Source organism: Rhizoctonia solani, chromosome 2, assembly GCF_016906535.1.
Source record: "Rhizoctonia solani chromosome 2, complete sequence".
In the NCBI taxonomy this organism is placed as follows: Eukaryota; Fungi; Basidiomycota; class Agaricomycetes; order Cantharellales; family Ceratobasidiaceae; genus Rhizoctonia; species Rhizoctonia solani.
In genome coordinates this window covers 2,138,895-2,155,046 of record NC_057371.1, presented here as the reverse complement: position 1 = coordinate 2,155,046, position 16,152 = coordinate 2,138,895, and the positions used below count along the sequence as shown (strand labels likewise).

The 16,152-nt window shown below is 51.4% G+C and overlaps 4 protein-coding genes across 4 annotated transcripts; 1 reads left to right on the top strand and 3 right to left on the bottom strand.

Moving 5' to 3' along the window:
• Positions 1–1,482: 1,482 nt before the first annotated feature.
• Positions 1,483–3,052, bottom strand: RhiXN_05298 (uncharacterized protein; the record flags this gene model as incomplete). The annotated part of the gene is made up of 6 exons (XM_043325114.1): positions 1,483–1,654; positions 1,704–2,000; positions 2,205–2,320; positions 2,411–2,510; positions 2,575–2,831; positions 2,894–3,052. The coding sequence occupies 6 exons, from the start codon at positions 3,050–3,052 to the stop codon at positions 1,483–1,485; spliced, it is 1,101 nt and encodes a 366-aa protein (XP_043177533.1).
• A 434-nt stretch (positions 3,053–3,486) lies between these two features.
• On the top strand, positions 3,487–10,978 carry RhiXN_05297 (Rho-GTPase-activating protein; the record flags this gene model as incomplete). Its single annotated transcript, XM_043325113.1, has 13 exons — positions 3,487–3,696; positions 3,742–4,308; positions 4,353–4,481; positions 4,528–4,603; positions 4,699–4,829; positions 4,877–5,243; positions 5,377–5,517; positions 7,899–8,004; positions 8,054–8,233; positions 8,299–8,856; positions 8,904–10,257; positions 10,311–10,524; positions 10,764–10,978. The coding sequence occupies 13 exons, from the start codon at positions 3,487–3,489 to the stop codon at positions 10,976–10,978; spliced, it is 4,248 nt and encodes a 1,415-aa protein (XP_043177532.1).
• A 541-nt stretch (positions 10,979–11,519) lies between these two features.
• RhiXN_05296 (DNA-directed RNA polymerase II subunit RPB4) lies at positions 11,520–12,247 on the bottom strand (the record flags this gene model as incomplete). Its single annotated transcript, XM_043325112.1, has 5 exons — positions 11,520–11,595; positions 11,713–11,811; positions 11,896–11,973; positions 12,039–12,120; positions 12,181–12,247. The coding sequence occupies 5 exons, from the start codon at positions 12,245–12,247 to the stop codon at positions 11,520–11,522; spliced, it is 402 nt and encodes a 133-aa protein (XP_043177531.1).
• Positions 12,248–13,853: 1,606 nt separating this feature from the next.
• RhiXN_05295 (uncharacterized protein) lies at positions 13,854–15,022 on the bottom strand (the record flags this gene model as incomplete). Its single annotated transcript, XM_043325111.1, has 6 exons — positions 13,854–13,919; positions 13,973–14,553; positions 14,605–14,665; positions 14,725–14,798; positions 14,849–14,907; positions 14,961–15,022. 6 exons carry the CDS (start codon positions 15,020–15,022, stop codon positions 13,854–13,856), a joined length of 903 nt encoding a protein of 300 aa, XP_043177530.1.
• Between the last annotated feature and the right edge of the window lie 1,130 nt (positions 15,023–16,152).

Sequence of the window (16,152 nt, the reverse complement as noted above, 5' to 3'; positions counted from 1 at the left end):
TTAAAAAAGATATCCAAGGCGAAGCCTATGAGTAGAATTGGATTTCACTTTTTGTGTAGACAATTTGATCCGTCAAGACTGTCAAAAAATAAGATCGGGGATGATCAACGAGACTAGTGCTTTTATGGGATATGGATAATGTTAATTGGTGTTGAATTTGTGGCGATGAAGGAGATTGAAAGGGGGGCAGATGTCCATGATAAGTGTAGTGAGTGATAAGAGAAGGAAAGGGGTACACGACAGTAAAGTGCTAGGCCAGTCTGCAACTACCTGGATTTGATATAAATGAGTGTGGATGACTTTAAGTGACCTCCGTCTACGGAATAGTGTCGACCATAAAAAATACCGAGAACAAAACTGAATGGTGTATCAATTTCTTGCAGCGGCTATCATACTGTCGTATATTGGACGACGCATATACAAAGCCACACTGCCTGACCAAGCCAAGACAGGACAACACACACATCGATAAACAGGCCGCAACCTATCCAAAAAAGCTCATATTGCTCCCGTCCATCCATCTGGTTCATCTGGACAATAACTCCACTAGGCATCTGTCCAAACAATCTGACAGTCTGCATTATATTCGATGTCGGGCAGACCCAGGGGGAGCTCTAGATCTCGAAGACCGAAGCCGGGGGGAGAGAACAAAAAGGCTTCGCGTCATATGCGCATTTACTCCGGCCAGATTCGGGACGTACTGGTCCTTCGTTAGGTTCTGGTCATTGGACGCATCTAAGGTAAGCAAACTGACGAGTGGGTTCGAGTAGATGAGTCGACGAGGCCAAAGGGGGAGGGAAGGGGAGGGTTTCCGAGTGGGCCAACGAGTGGGGTTCCATGCGAATCGACAAATATAGACGTTCCAAGCGAACTGACAAAGCAGATGTTCCAATTGCTGCGCATGTACCCGAGAGGGGAGAAGGGCGGGGGAGAGGGGGGGAGCGCGCAGAACCCTCGCCACCAACCAAGCGTACCTCGCAGATCTCCCGAGTCGGATAGTATTCCGAAGAAGCGATTCGTGCGCTCGCCACTCGAATCGGTAAGGGGTATCAAATGGAATGTGGAACGATGGCGGGAGGAGAGGAGGGGGTGAGTTGTGATGTGCTTGGCGGAGGTGAGCCCGGTACGGATACGGCCGTATTTGTTCCTTTAAAAAATCACAGGTATATCAATTGTATTCCCACAAGTCCCAGGGTAAACACGAAGAAAGAAAGAAAGAAAAGCTATAACGAAAGCGAGAGGGTAGGTAATACATGCATATATGGCATATCGGCGTATATAATTCGACAGGAATCGCAATTCAAGACACCCGCAACGGGGGTGGAATACAAGGGTATTTTCGAATACAACAAGGAGTGTGTGCGCGCTCTCTCCCTCCTATGTGAAGGAGAGTCCGAATGTGAAAAAGAAAATAATAGTCAAAATTTGAGTTGAGCGAATCGTTTGGTGGCTGATCCAGACCCAGACCCCTCAAGGCGGGACTCATTTACGCCTCGCGCGTTTCTTCCCTGCTCCAGCGCCGTTCCCTGAGCCAGGGCAAGAAACGCAGACGCCATCCACAACCCGTGCGCCCGTTTCGGTCTGATGTCTCTTGACTGCGTCTTTCCGCGAGAATGTCTGCCCGCTGAGCATAAACCATACCCCCGTCAGCACCCTATTTCCGAAATTCACAATACTCGAAGCCGAGTTATAGGGACACTTACCACCCTTCGCAAGTCGGCTTTTTAATCGTCCCTTTCCAATCTTCACCCAATAGTGTCGCCTGAGTCTTTGTGATCTTGCCGTCGATCGTGGCTTGGGCTTCTTCCTCGGTATGTTGATGCTCAATGTGCCTTCGCATGTCTGCTACGCGGGAGAAGGTGCGTGTGCAGGGTGGGAAGTCTGGGATGGGGGACGTGTAGTTGCATTTAATCGCCGGTCGTCCCGAGGATTGTGGAGGGTGAGGGTGTGCGAGGGTATGGGTATGGGTGTGGGGTGGCGGAGAGGAAGATGTGTGCGCGCTGAGGTTTCGAGAGCGATTTCGAATGTCCGATTCCGCAAAGCAAGCATAGTTCAAAGCAAGCCCCCGAGTATGCATATCCAAGGACAATTCGGAAAATGGCGCATGAAAGACATATACGGAGTATTCGGAGCGAATTGTAACGAATCGAACGATATGTCAGTCAAGAGGCTTTTTTTTTTGGACTGACTCCAACTAGGCGTACCTCTTTTGTTTCGAAGAACTCGAGCTCGGAGCTTTACGTTTGGCCGGAACTGTGGAAGGGCCTGGACCGAGCTCTAACCCGTCGTCGTCGTCGTCTTGGAGTTCATCATCTTCTTCCTGTTGGGGGGTTTATGTGTGAATATGTTCATGGGGCATGGGTCAGGTTGAGTGAAAAGCGAGCGGGATCAGAATGAAATCCAGACGAACGAACGCAGTGATTCGCAAAACAAACGGGATGGGACAAGAACGAAGAAGGACGACCCAAATAAGCGAATAAGGGACGTACAGCCGGAGTATTATGTATGCCCTACTCCCCCGTCCCGTGCGGCGATCAGTTTCTCACGTTTAAGTTTGGAGAACCCTATGCTTACCTTGTGCTCGTCGGGTTCGGGCTTGGGTGAGTGGGTGGTGGGAGAGGGGGCGTAGCGCACGGGAGAAGGACGAGGGGAGTCTCGCGCTTAGGACTGGTTTGGTGTCTGGAGTCTTCCTGGAGCTGTGCGACGAGTATCGTGTGCTTTGGGCCGTATGGACTAGAGCTGGACGCAGAAGGATCGTATACGCAGTGCCAGACTTGTCTGAATACACGTATGGGGAGTGATTCGAGGTCAAGATTGAGCGTTGCGTCATTCTGGAGGAATCGGTGAGCCTGGGTGTGCGATATGCATATTAGGGTAAGCTGTGGGGACCGACCTCGGTGATTCCGCTCTTGACCAGGAGCTCGACGAGTGCGGCCAATCTAAACTCGGGCAAGGCGCTTATAGACTCGGCCAGTCTGCGCAAGCTGGGCTTGTCGATGGCCGGAGGAGGGCCGGCGGGACCATCGAGGATAGAGCTTATCTGAGCAGGCATATGGGAGCCAGAGCCAGGCAGGGTGGGGTGGCGATTGGAGGTGGCAAGGGGAGTAGGAACCGGGGGCTTTATATGAGGCCGGAGAGACGATCATTTGGATTTCATGGTTCAGCTCGGTTCGGTCGGGATCCGGGAGGGAATGGGTCTTTTGTCTGTCCACTCAGGAACAAGACGCGAGTGCAAATAGAGAGCTTCGCCTTCCCACCAGTGGTATCCATATTGGGTGGCGTTGGCAGCCACCGCCCATGGTGGCTCGTAGATCAATCTATGATCAACAACAATGTGATGAATGAATTCGAGCGAGGGCAGAATATGGACATTGGGCAGGGAATCCAGACGTGGGAAGTGATCGACAAGGTATGAAATAGAAATAGACCGGGTCGGTATATGCGTCATTAGTCCCAGGGGCTTACTGGCGCTTAGCGACAACCACGATGCCAGAAGGACAACCACAGTATCCACCGCGCACCATGTCACTGCCCAAGGGCACACCGCCTGGCTCGCCTGGGCCTGGCCGTTCCCCCTCGCCCACCGACTGGGGAGACGACATTCCTGTCGTTTCTATCGCCCCTGGGAGCCTGGGAGACGACCTCGTACCCACTGGCTTTGACGAGGCGGTGTTGAGGAGTCTATGTGAGCTCGATGTGCGTAACAAACCATGTTATTTTATTGATTCTGACCATGCTCAGTGTGGTGTTCCATTGCTCCTCGACCGAATAAAACAATCCATGGTCTCGTGTCGGGAGGCATCCATCTTCTTCCGCAAACGCGCCGCACTCGAGGACGAGTTCGGGCGAGGACTGTTCAAGCTGGCGCGGACAACGACCGAGGTGTACGCGATGAACGATGGCAAGGCAGGCAGCTTTGTCAGCGCATGGGCGAGCACGATGAAGATACACGAGATCATGGGCGAGTCCAGGGTGCGGTTTGCGCAGCGATTGGCAGAAATGAGCGACGAACTTGCGAGCCTGGCGAAAGAAGTCGAACGGAACCGGAAGAACGCCAAGGACCTCGGTGCGCGCTATGAACGGGCGCTTCAGGATGCGGAGACAGCGATGGAAAAGGCCAAGGCAAGGGTTTCCGCGGTCACCGAGGAACTCGAGCGCGTTCTCGTCGCCAAAGAGGGCGAAACTATGAGGGATGCAGGCTTGCGAGGCGCCGATGGAAGGGTCATTGGCACTGGCGGGGCAGGCAAGGGTGCCCTGGGAAAAGCAGTCGCCAAAGGAGGTGCTCTGCTCAAAGGAAAGCCAGCGAGCGTGAGTAAGATGTGGTTTGTTGTTCAAGGCTAACTCTCCCCTAGTTGCAGAAGCAGGAAGAGGACATTCGTGCCAGATTGAGTATGGCTTCCGACGGCTACCGCCAGTCCATGCTCGAGACTCAAAAGATCCGTCAAGAATACTTCAACTTTCAGCTCCCCCGTATCCTTCGTGTGCGTCTACGATATCATTTTACAACCTCTGCTAACTCGTTTCCAGTCTCTCAAAGAATGTGCGGACGAAATCGACCTCGGCACGCAGTATCATCTCTCTAGATACGCGTTTTTGCTCGAGAGTACATCTAAGTGATGGTGCTACCTCTCCCCAATGAGCATCGAAGATGGTGCGTCCCCAGTTCTCTGTCTCTCCACTCCAGCTCACTTCGACTAGGCCCCGGGATCAAGCTCACCATCGAAAGCATCGATAATCGCACCGACTTCAAGCTGTACATGCAAAACTATGCCGTCGCGCATGGTGCACCCAAAGGGCCAAGGAGAGAAGGTCCTGCCGAAGACGGTTTCGTATGTCCCCTAGTCCCTGGTCTTGCTTTGACTAACATGCCTACCAGCTACCTCCCCTTCCAACACTCGACACTGTTCAATCCCACCTATCCACATCCTCATCAGTACACCCATCCTCGTCTGTATCTACATCCACATCCTCAGCACCCTCGGGCACGCCCACATACCCACACGCCCAAGCCTACGGCCCCACTCAAGCATTCCCACCACTCCAGCCTCAACCTCCTCCGGCACACACCCCCTCATTTGGGATCCCACTTGCTCATTTGGTTGTCAGAGATGGGACAGAGTGTCCAAAGGTCTTGACCAAGTGCGCCGAGACGATTGAGAGACATGGGTTGGATAGCGTCGGGATCTATCGCCTGAGTGGGACGACGAGTCGGGTTAGGGAACTGAGAGCCGTGTTGGATAAAGGTACGTTTTCTCGTCGAAATATTACCTTGAGATTGGTTTGGCTCACGAAACCTCTATGGAATTCTCATATGTCCTACAAAACGACACTTTACTCATTCCCCCCAATAATATCTCATTCAATCCATGCCTCCAGACCTCGAAACCGTGGATTTGGACTCGAACGAATGGTCAGGAGATATCAACAATATAACATCAGTCCTCAAGATGTGGTTCCGCGAGTTGCCAGAACCACTGATGACTTGGGAGTTGTATAGCTCATTTGTTGAGGCTGCGCGTGAGTTGCATTTTTCTTTCTTTTCTTTCTTTGAGTGGGGCCTGTTTTGCTGTCATTTGAGATGACTCGTTCATTCCCTTTGAACTTTCAAACTGGGTTGAATCCCCTTTTTTGCATAAAGTTTGGTTGGACACATGGGGCTACTTTTAGTTCAATGTTTTCGGCATAGCCACCTTGGGTGGCTGCTCGATCAACACTCCGCCTCATTGCGCCTTGGCCGTGCAATTATCTCGATAACGTCTTGCCCATTCGATCATCTCCCGTGATACATCGCTGCTCGATATCATCACCATAATATGCTGCCGTCCAATTGTTCTCCAGCCACGTACCAGTCGCTACTTTACATGCATACCGATCGTTCGCGTGGCGCCTCTTTGCTTTTTACCACCCTGAGCCACACAAGCAGAGCCACCCAAGAAACTTTCAAGAACGCAAACTATCCGAGATGCCGATATCGCGATCCCAAGCTGTTGCCATCATTATAATCTCAGATTGAAATTGCGACGGGAATCACCGGTCTTCATCGCGACCATAGTCACAAGCCCCCTCATCGTAATCGCGACTCGCCATTGTCATTAAGCCTTTCGATCATCCAGGAGTAACCATTGTCCCCTTCCCCCTCCTTCCTTTTGCCCCGGAGCAACCACCAGATCCCTTTCCTTTTGGTCGGAGCAACACCAGATCGTGCAATCTCCCTCGATACGCCACCCATATGATCCCCTTCCGTGACTTTCCGGAACCGCGACGCACTCTATTTCCAAGCCGCCGACTTTCCTTCCCTCCCTCCCTTCCCCCCTATTTCAGACTCAGATCTTTTTGCGCCACGGATCTTATCTTGACAACGATCTTTAATATTGCGGTGTCCCCTCTCCCTTTGAGACAGATTTAATATTACGATATCCTCCTTGGGTGCAACGACGAGGACGACCCCAGTTACGTATTCCCAAAGAGGTGTGATATGCCTTTGAGACGATCAATGTGCCCTTTGGGGGATGTACATTGCAATCTTTGGATCCGGGGAGATGGCCCGTCATGTTTCCCTGAACGACCGGGCATGTCGGTTTTTGTATGCAAGGGGACAATACGGCGCGAAAATCTCATGCGATTAGGGGCAACGAAGATCGTGCAGACTACAGGGATTCATTATGCATAGGATTTTCCAGTCTACATGCTTCCTTCTTTCCTCTTTGCTCGCTCTAGCCAGACTCGAACGTCGATCTCAACCAGGGTTCACGACTGTACATCCCAGGAGGGACGCGTAAACACAACTGTCGGGGCGATTTTGGCGCTCATGTCTTTTGCTTTCCTTTGGTCATTTGATTGCCGGAGCGCTCGACCCCCGCGTCGTTTGTTGTTCGGTGCTTTGGGCTGTCAGTCTTTTTGGAGTAGTGTGAGCGTATAGACCCTTTTCCCCAACGCGATGGATTGTCATTGTCTACACTACTCTTGGACGTGGTTCCCCTCCCTCTTCTCCTTCCCCTTCCTCGGCTTTCAACAGTGTTGGACCTATCACTTGACATGGCACCTATCACTCTGCACCCGTATATCATGACACGACTCGCGTGCGGTGGCTGGATGTTCATCGTTTAGTCGTATTTCGGCCCCGAGAATGATGCGGCTCGTTTACCATATACGGGACTCGTTTGATGGCCGGTTCTGTGAGGATAGGGCGGGTTATCATTTGACGAATGTCGTGGAGTGTTTACGAGGTCGAGAGAGGTTATTTGGGTGAACCATCCATCCACAGAGAGGAAGGGCGCTTCCATCTTGCCCGGACGGGTGGGTCCTTGCCCTTCTTTCCTCCCTCCCCGAAGCCCGAAGCTCGACGCCCACAATGGGGGAGGCTCAAGAGTGTTGCCACCGTACTGGATTCCAGTGGCTGGTATATTTGGACGAATGTGTGGATTGCGTGCTCTCGGCTCGTTGGCGTCGACTCGGAATGTTCCCCATTTGGGGGGGGACGGAGAGTGTTCCGGCACCCATCCGGAATGGGAGAATGGGCTTGGAATGAAGTGGGCTCGTGAGCCGAATCGCTGTGCATTTGGGCCAAGGGGAATCAAGGTGTTCCACAAGAGATAAGAAGAGTACCAGAAGGGGAGGGGGGGATTGCCTAGAAAGGAGCATCACGCGCGCCCTTTTGAGTTTTTCCTTGATTGGCGGAACGAGCGTATTGGGTCGGGTGGCGGCCTGCAAAGGCTTTTTGTTATTTTTTGCTCTTCTTTTGGGAGATTGCAAAGTATTGGTTTGCGAGGCGATGATTGATTAAATGGGCTTGATGTCATGGGCGGGCTGTTTTTTGGATGGTTATTTTGGGCTCGGATGTGTTCTTGCTCATTTCGTTTTATATTAATATTACTACGCGCGCTAACGACGTTTTACAGAGATCGAAGGAGAGCGGCTGCGGAGTATCCGACTGCACGAACACGTGAATGCGCTCCCGGACGCGAACTATTCGACGCTCAAGTATCTGATGGGACACCTGTACCGGTTCGTGACCATGGCTCTCGACTGAGCCGCACGCTGATCGACTTGGCAGGATATCCGAGCGCGAACACGTGAACCAGATGAGCCGGTCGAATTTGGCGATTGTGTTTGGGCCGACGCTGCTGGGTGCGCGGCGGGAAGACGGAGAGCTGGGAGCGTCTGTGCAGGACACGAGCTGGCAGTGCAAGGCGATAGAAACGATCTTGGACAAGTATGTAGACATCTTTGTCGAGTAGGTGTACATGTATATATATTATAATGAGGGAGAGTTGTTTGGCGATGCTTGGAGGTGGTTAGTCAGCAGAGGCGGCTGTTGAAGGGTTGGATCACGACGACCGCGCAACGCACGATGGCATTACCGACGCGCCGCAGTGGAGAGCAGCGAGGGGACGAAGAGGGGTACTGGGATGCGATTGGGGACGAGGACGAGGGACCGCACCTGTTCTGGGTTCCGGCGCATTTGCACCCAGAGATTGCGCCGAGCGAGTTTCGTGCGTTTTTGAAGGAGCATGCCCGGGCTGCCAGCGACGAGGGCAGCGGCAGCAATGAAGGCAGCAGCCAGGAGGCATCGAGCGAGGAGAGCGCCGAGGACAAGCCGCTGCCGTTCCCCGGACCGGCCCGGGCGCTGTCGACGGGCGTGACGCGCAAAAAGAGCATGCTGAGCCGCCAGTACCGAGGCACACGACGACGACGACGAGCCCCAGCCGGTCAGACGCAGTCGCACCAGCATATACGGAGGTCCCCAGCTCACGATCAACGACCTCCAGAAGATCGACGAGCTCGCGCAGGATGCCGATCCCGCCAAGCTGCGCGCTGTCCTCCGCCGCAGTCTCTCGCTCAATGTCGCCCCCTCGTGTGCGTGTGTGATATAGATGCATGCCAATGACTAATCGCCTTTGCAGTCCTCGACAAGGCCGACGCGTTGCCGGACAATACCGACGAGGCAGACTCGCCCATTATCGTCCCCCGGCCGGGCCAGATCCTGCGTCGTGCGGCCCGCACCAAGATCCGCAAGCCGAATCTGCCCGGCGATGGGGGCGGACACCGCTTTGCATCCACCCGTCGCGCCCATCGCAGCAGCCAGTCGGGCTCTGCCAGCGCTACGTCCCCTCCACCCGACGACCACCGCTCCGAGTCCGACCACACCACCGAGTCCGAGCACCATGTCCCCCTGCCGCACCCGCCCTTGCCCCCGACGACGACTGGCACTCGGACCGCCCCATGAGCTACACGGACGAGAGCACTATCTTCGATGCCTATGCGGACAGACGCGACAGCATGACGTCTCTCACCTCGGACGAAGCACATAACCAAATATCGGCTCTGCCGCTAGACTTGGCGCTTGGGATTCCTGCCCCAGCTGTCACGCCTACCACCTCCCAGCCGATGCTCGACCGTGCTCAAGAGGAGCCAGCCAGCCAGCTCGACTCGGAGCCTCTCGAGTCTGGGCACGCACACGAGCACGAGCGCGAACTTGAGGCTGCACCAGAACCAGAGCTGCACCATCCCGCTCCCCAGCGACACCTCGTCGCGATCGAACAACCCGTGCCGGAACGCACCCCGAGTCCCGGTCGCTCCCACTCGGCTTCTGCTTCTCCCGCCAGTTCCGATCTCCATCTCCCGCAATCCCAACCCCAGTCCCAGTCCCAACCCGCTCCAGCGCCCCCTCGCAAAGAGAAAAAGGGCGGTCTCTTTGGCATGGGCAAAAAGTCGAAAAAGGACAAGGACTCGGAAAAGGAAACCGGGTTCTTTGGTTCCCTCTTTGGCGGGAGCAAGTCCAAAAAGGCCGACGACTCGAACCACGGCTTTTCCGGTGGCCAGGCAGCCGCCGCCGCCCTCCTCGGCGCCTCCAAGTCCAAATCCCCCGCCCCGCCCAACCAGCAGCAGCCCAACCAGCCTGTGATCCAGCCGAGCGCCAACGGCACCTATGCCCGCTACCCGATCCACGTCGAGCGCGCCGTGTACCGCCTGTCCCACATCAAACTCGCCAACCCGCGACGACCGCTCTACGAACAAGTCCTCATCTCCAATCTCATGTTCTGGTACCTCGGCGTCATTAACAAGCAGCAACAGGAGGAAAAGGAGCGTGCGGCCGAACGCGAGCGCGAGGAGCGCGAGCGAAAGGACAAGGATAGGGACAGGGAAAAGGACGGAAAGGACGGAAAGGCGGGTGCAAAGGGTAAAGCCGCCAACGCCGGTGCACGCAAGGCCGAGATGCCTGTTCGCGGTCCGCAGTATGAGATGCAGAATCGTCAGGTGGGTCCCTGGTCTCCATTTCGCGTTTGGATTGAGCTGATGTGGGCCTGTAGATGACGGAAGAGTACACACAGCAGCAGCAGCAGCAGCAACGACCGGCGAGCGCGCCTCCGACCGATAGGCAGTACCACCTTCCTGCGCGACAACAGCAGCAGCAACAACCACAACAGCAGCGAGTGCACTCGAGTGGCGATGCCGAATTTGGATATAGTCCTAAATCGAACGGGGGCCCACAGGGGTTACCCCCAGGTGCGATGGCTCCGCAGGGTGAGTTCCGCAGTCGTGACACGGTTGTCTGAATTGTTACTTTGCGATACCGGGTCCGAGTGACACCGCGTCTGGGTTATCTCTCCCTCTATTTCATTTCCAAGTTGTCTGTCCCTCGCTTGGGCATGTCTTTATAGACGACCAGGCATTTCCATTTCGCTTGTCTTGCTCTCGCCAACTACACTTTCTTGCCTCTCTCTCTCACGACCGTGTCACGGAACTAACATTACCTTGTCCAGTCCCGCACTCGCCCACATCGCCCACATCATCCCAAACAAATCTAATGAATAATACGTACACAGGTGGAGGAGGCCCCTACCCACCCATGAATCGCCCCAAATCAGCCGGTAAAGGCAGCACGGGCAGTTTAGGATCCAGAAATCGACGCGAAGCGTCCGAGGACGACACGCCACTGAGTCAGCTGGGCGGATCGCTGGGGAGAAGAGGCCGATGAACGCGTTGGAGCCAGGGCTTTTTTATATATAATTTCCCTAGTACCCTTTTTTCTCTCTTTGGTGTGATGTTGGCGTACGAACTCGACGAGTGTGCTGCTCTTTTTTCTCTCTCTTTCGAACTCGCCCTGGCTATCTTGTATATTTCCTAGCCCCGCTCCCTCTCGTCCCTCCTCCCCTCGGCTCGCATGATGTACACCTACCCACGCATAGACTCTTTTCTCTTTCTTTCTAGCTATACATAAACCTGCCGATCTCATTCACGTGCACCCTTTTTCTGTTTGTCTCTCTCGTTCCATATCGTCGTACTTTTTATCCCTAGTCTAGTCGTTTTAGTATACGCATTCTTTTTTCTTGCAACGAGTTTTATTGTGGTTGTATTTATGTTGATCGAGTTGGATATGTGCCTTGACGATTCAGACTGGTGGTAGCGTTGCGAGAGTATAGCTCCGGCCGAGCCGTATCGCGCGCAACTTGTATTGCAAAAAAGACAAGACATGAACGCGGCTTATTAAATAAATACACAGTCGTGGATTCAGACGGTCATGTCTGGAACCTGCGCAGCGCCTGGACTTCATCCAAGAGCGTCTGAAGTCGGTCTTCGTCAATCTTGACCAGACTAAATCCCGTCCATTCGGTTCGAAACAAAGAAGAAAAACACACACAATTCGTGAGTCAATTCGAACGCACAAGCACAACAAGATATAAAAAAAAAATGGGAAGGGGGAGAGCGTACCTCGGAATAATATTCCTCGCCTCTTCCACATCTGCCGGACACAGATTCGCAATCTGCGCAGTCTCGAATTGCGTCAGGTTGGGTTCTCGGCGCAGTACCCTGTCGTATATGTTACATTAGTAGTCCTCGCCCTCCTCGGCTGAATAGAAAAGGGGGGGGGGAAAAAAGCACGCCAGGACGTACTCTCGAACAGCACTCGACGACTCGTTGGTATTGAACTTGGTAAACGTCTTGACATAATCGAGTGTTTTATTATACACCCTTGATCCACCCCCCGCGTGAGTTTACAAGACGATGAAAAAGAGAGAATAAAAGGATAAACGTACGCCGTATCGGGAGAATCCTTTTCCCTATGTTCAAGCAGGTATTTTACCTCGGAAATGAGAAGACAGCCCGCATTGTTGAATTCTACCATCCCATCCTCACTCAGTTAAATAGCGCAAACCTAAAATATACATATGTACGCACCGGACCCGAGTTTCAAAGCAGCAGCATCCTCTTCTTCGTTTTGCGTACGGCGGGTGCGGGTGGCCATTTCTCTAGGATGTAACCTCTAGGCGCTCGGCGGTCTACTGAACCAAATCACGTGCTGCGTGGGGGCGTGGCTGGGGGGTCGGGAGATGTTTTGCCCGTCTGAAATGAGGCTTTGTGTGGCACGACAGAACCCACAAGTGCGCATGAACCTGGGTTGATTTTCGTTTTTCGATATGAGGGGTTAGAGTATATATCAGGGTCAGGATCTGGAAGAATGTGTATGCACGTATCGTATGAGATGTTTCACATGGGGAATCTCACGTATGCCATATGATTATCGAAATTGTGTCCCGACCAAGGCAAAGGGTTGTATATCAAAGATGATCAGAGTAAACGAGCGCATATCAGTTGCTCCAAGACATTGATCAGCGTCGTCGAATAAACCCTGTAGACCGATGTTTTTACCCTGCCCATCTGTTCCGCGCCACATCAAAGGGTAAGTAGCTTTTGATAGCCCATTCTTGGGACCTGGTGGAAACTTGATCATGGGGCAAGATGTAGGAGCTTCTCTTCTGGGTTCTAAATAGGAATAGTGTGGTTGTTTTAGGTGAGAGTGTCCCCAAAACATATCTATGACATCAATCGAATAAAGATATATGCATCCCGAGATTTTACACAATAAATGCAACGCGAATATGTCAGGCGAACACCTTGTAATCATCGAGTTGGTGTGCATATGTGTGTGAATATAAAGATAAACGAAAGGATGAAATTGGTGTATGTCGATTTCCACATAAGAGATAACGTAAACACGGGTGTATGACTTGGCTCCCAGTATTACCCGTATTCGAATACAGTCAACTGACCCAACTGCAACCAACTCGTGGAGCGTAAGCAAAGGGATGGGGACGAGACAGAAGCTTACGAGATAGCTATTATGCTATACACTGGAAGTTAGATGCCTCAGTCTTCAAATCAAAGTTGTATAATACTATGAATTACGGAGATCCAGTAGTGAGGCATTCGGTAACCAACGAGCAAATCACCCGTGTGCAATTGTATTTGCGTATACTAGTTTGATTTGGTCAGGGAGCAGGTCGGTGTTTTGTCCAAATGGTTGTTTATGTTAAGTTTATCCTCGCGCACGTAAAACACTCGAGTTCTGATGCGCGCCGGCTGCACATCACATATTTGGTCGCGGAATTTGGAAGGAATGTATACGGTATTCTATATACCGTGGATGGAACATGATGTGATTCACGCAATCTATATATACAGTCAGGAATTATTGGCTGCAATAACGTATGTAAAGAGGTCATGAAATACATAGAGGTGTAGATCATATACATATGTTGTGGACACCCTAAACTCCAGATACAATACAGCGATAGTCCTGGGAACTACTTGGATTTATTGCGTTTTCGCCCTTTACGCTCACATGAAATCTTTGCAGCCTGAGGACATGTTGTTTTGTGAGCTTTTATGAATACCACTGGCGCCACGAAGAGACAGCCTGGACAGGTGTGAACTGCGAGAGATCGGTTAGATTATTAGGGTATCTAGCACTTTGGAGACTACTCACTGTTCTTCATATGTCTCGATAGATTTGCTTCGGTCAAAACCGATATATTGCATATTGCACAACTATGTGCTACAGTATTATTTAGTTAGAGCGCCTTTGACATTATGTATTTGGGCTTACGTTTAATTCCATAATGGGTATATAAATGCGTCTATGCGATACATTAGAACACAATACATCTCCGAAAACGATATTAGTACATACCTTGAGTGCATGTGGGCGTCGGGAGCTAGCTTTACAACCCATTTCGGGGCATTTTAGATTTACTCCATCGCGAGCAGCTTGATGCGTCGTAACAGCATGATCTACCCATTGGTCTATGACCTTTTGGTCCGGTGATTGCCCGAAATAGCCCGCGCAAAATACAATACAGGTCCCGGAAACTGTCGGTGGAACGCTGGCAGGAGATGGAGGTGATGTACCATTGTCATCGATGAGAGGTGGGCATTCCGGCGTATAGTTACTTGATACTGGAGGATTGTTCGACTGTGCGAACTCCCTAGCTTCTTCAAGACGCATGTATAGGTGAACGCTACCAAAACTGAATTGACTACTGCCTGGTACTATTTCAGGTTCCTCATAGGATAGTGTGCAGTGTCGCGTATCCCACCGGTAGGTCAAATACCCTATCATGAAATGAACAACTGAATCGGAGGACCGGTCGAGATGATAGTGGTGAAATGATCCATTTTCATCCACTCGAGAGACCATCCTATGGGTCGGGCTCAAGCTGAACACGACAAGTTCAGACGTCTCTTGTTCCATTATTGGGGCAGTAAAGTAATCTGCATTTATGAGGGTCAGCGAGATTCCTAAATATAGTAAGCATCACTCACAGCGCTCTCCGAGCAATTGGCCTGCCAGCTCGGAGTCTATTATATAACCCTTGCACACAGGCTACGTATAGTTGAGGGCTGTTTGAGAGCCAGTTTTTAAAGAGTCACTGATTCACTTACCGTATCTGGTATGGGAGAGTCTGGCTCATCAGAGCTGCAGCAATCGTCCGTATCGCATTGGATTTTGAGATTTCCTGCGAGACTTCAGGCCTTGGTGCTACATAATAAATACACGCCGGCTTACCTAGTGCAGATCGTAGGTCCTTCGTGGCGTCTTCCTCTATGCCAGGCGCCGCGCTATTGCTTTAGTACCATTATTGTTAAGAACCAGTTTAGCTCGTGAAAAGAGAATTTACATATGCGGAACGGCTTTTGCAAGCTCCTCGTGAGATGTATCAGATAGATTTTCGCGGGCCATTGTAGTACTGGTGCTAATGAGAAACGACCGAATTCTCTCACGAGAAATAACTTACAGCAAACTACAGTCACAATGTATGAATACTAGGTGAGTCCGCGCTCAAGCAGAGTAGGTTCAGAAGTGAAGGGTAAGGTAGAGCAAAGCCACCAAGCACGTCGTTATAATACCACGCTCATCCGTACTGGTCCATCTAGGGATAAGCAAATTACAAATAGATAATCCCCGGATGAGCAGCTACATGTTCTTGGTCGAAAGAACTTGACTAACACGCAGCCGAGAGGCCTTTACTCAATGCTATGAGTGCAATCAAGGGCGCAGTAGAGGTGCGGTTAGTGTGCTGCAAATCAATATTCCCTAAATGGTCATATTCGCTCTGATCCACGTTTGCTTGTACTGTGGCGTGTATATTTATATAATCTGTGAACATATACGCGGTACATCGGCATAGCTTGTTATCGAGTTTATTGTACTATACATACGGTCACACTTCATGAAGATAGTACATATCTGTCGGCATACATATAAATAGATAAGCTATGTATAAGTTATGTAAGGGTTGGTAGCTATATGCATATCAAAACGTCATGTATAAATGAGTAGCAGATATTCGTGCATATTCATGGGTCATAATCGATGGAATATGGTGGCAATGGTGTTATATGATGGTAATAGCGTTGTACGATGGTAATAGTGTTATACGGATAAATATCGTTATCGTTGAAATATTCAGAATCTTGGCGGGTTGGCAGTGTCGGGCTAAAGAACTTCTGGTAGATATCAGGATAGGTTGTGAGAACACTTGGCTCTTTTCTGATGACTGCCATAGAACTGAGCGTCTGTTTCAGCTCTATTATGCTTTCCTAAAGTAGAATCTGCCACTTCCACACTAATCCGAGAGCAGGTGGCTCTGTGTGCTTTTATGAAGGGAGCTGATCCAACCGTAAGACATGATGCGCAGGTGTGAACTAATAAAGATCAGTCGCCTGGTCCTCCTAAGATTTGTTGGACACTCACTGTTCTTCTCGTGCCTTGCGAGATTCGCTTCAGTTAGAACTTTTATATCACATAGTCCACAAGAATATGCTGTCAAGCTCACACATTAGTTACATCGATTGCACATCATCCAACGA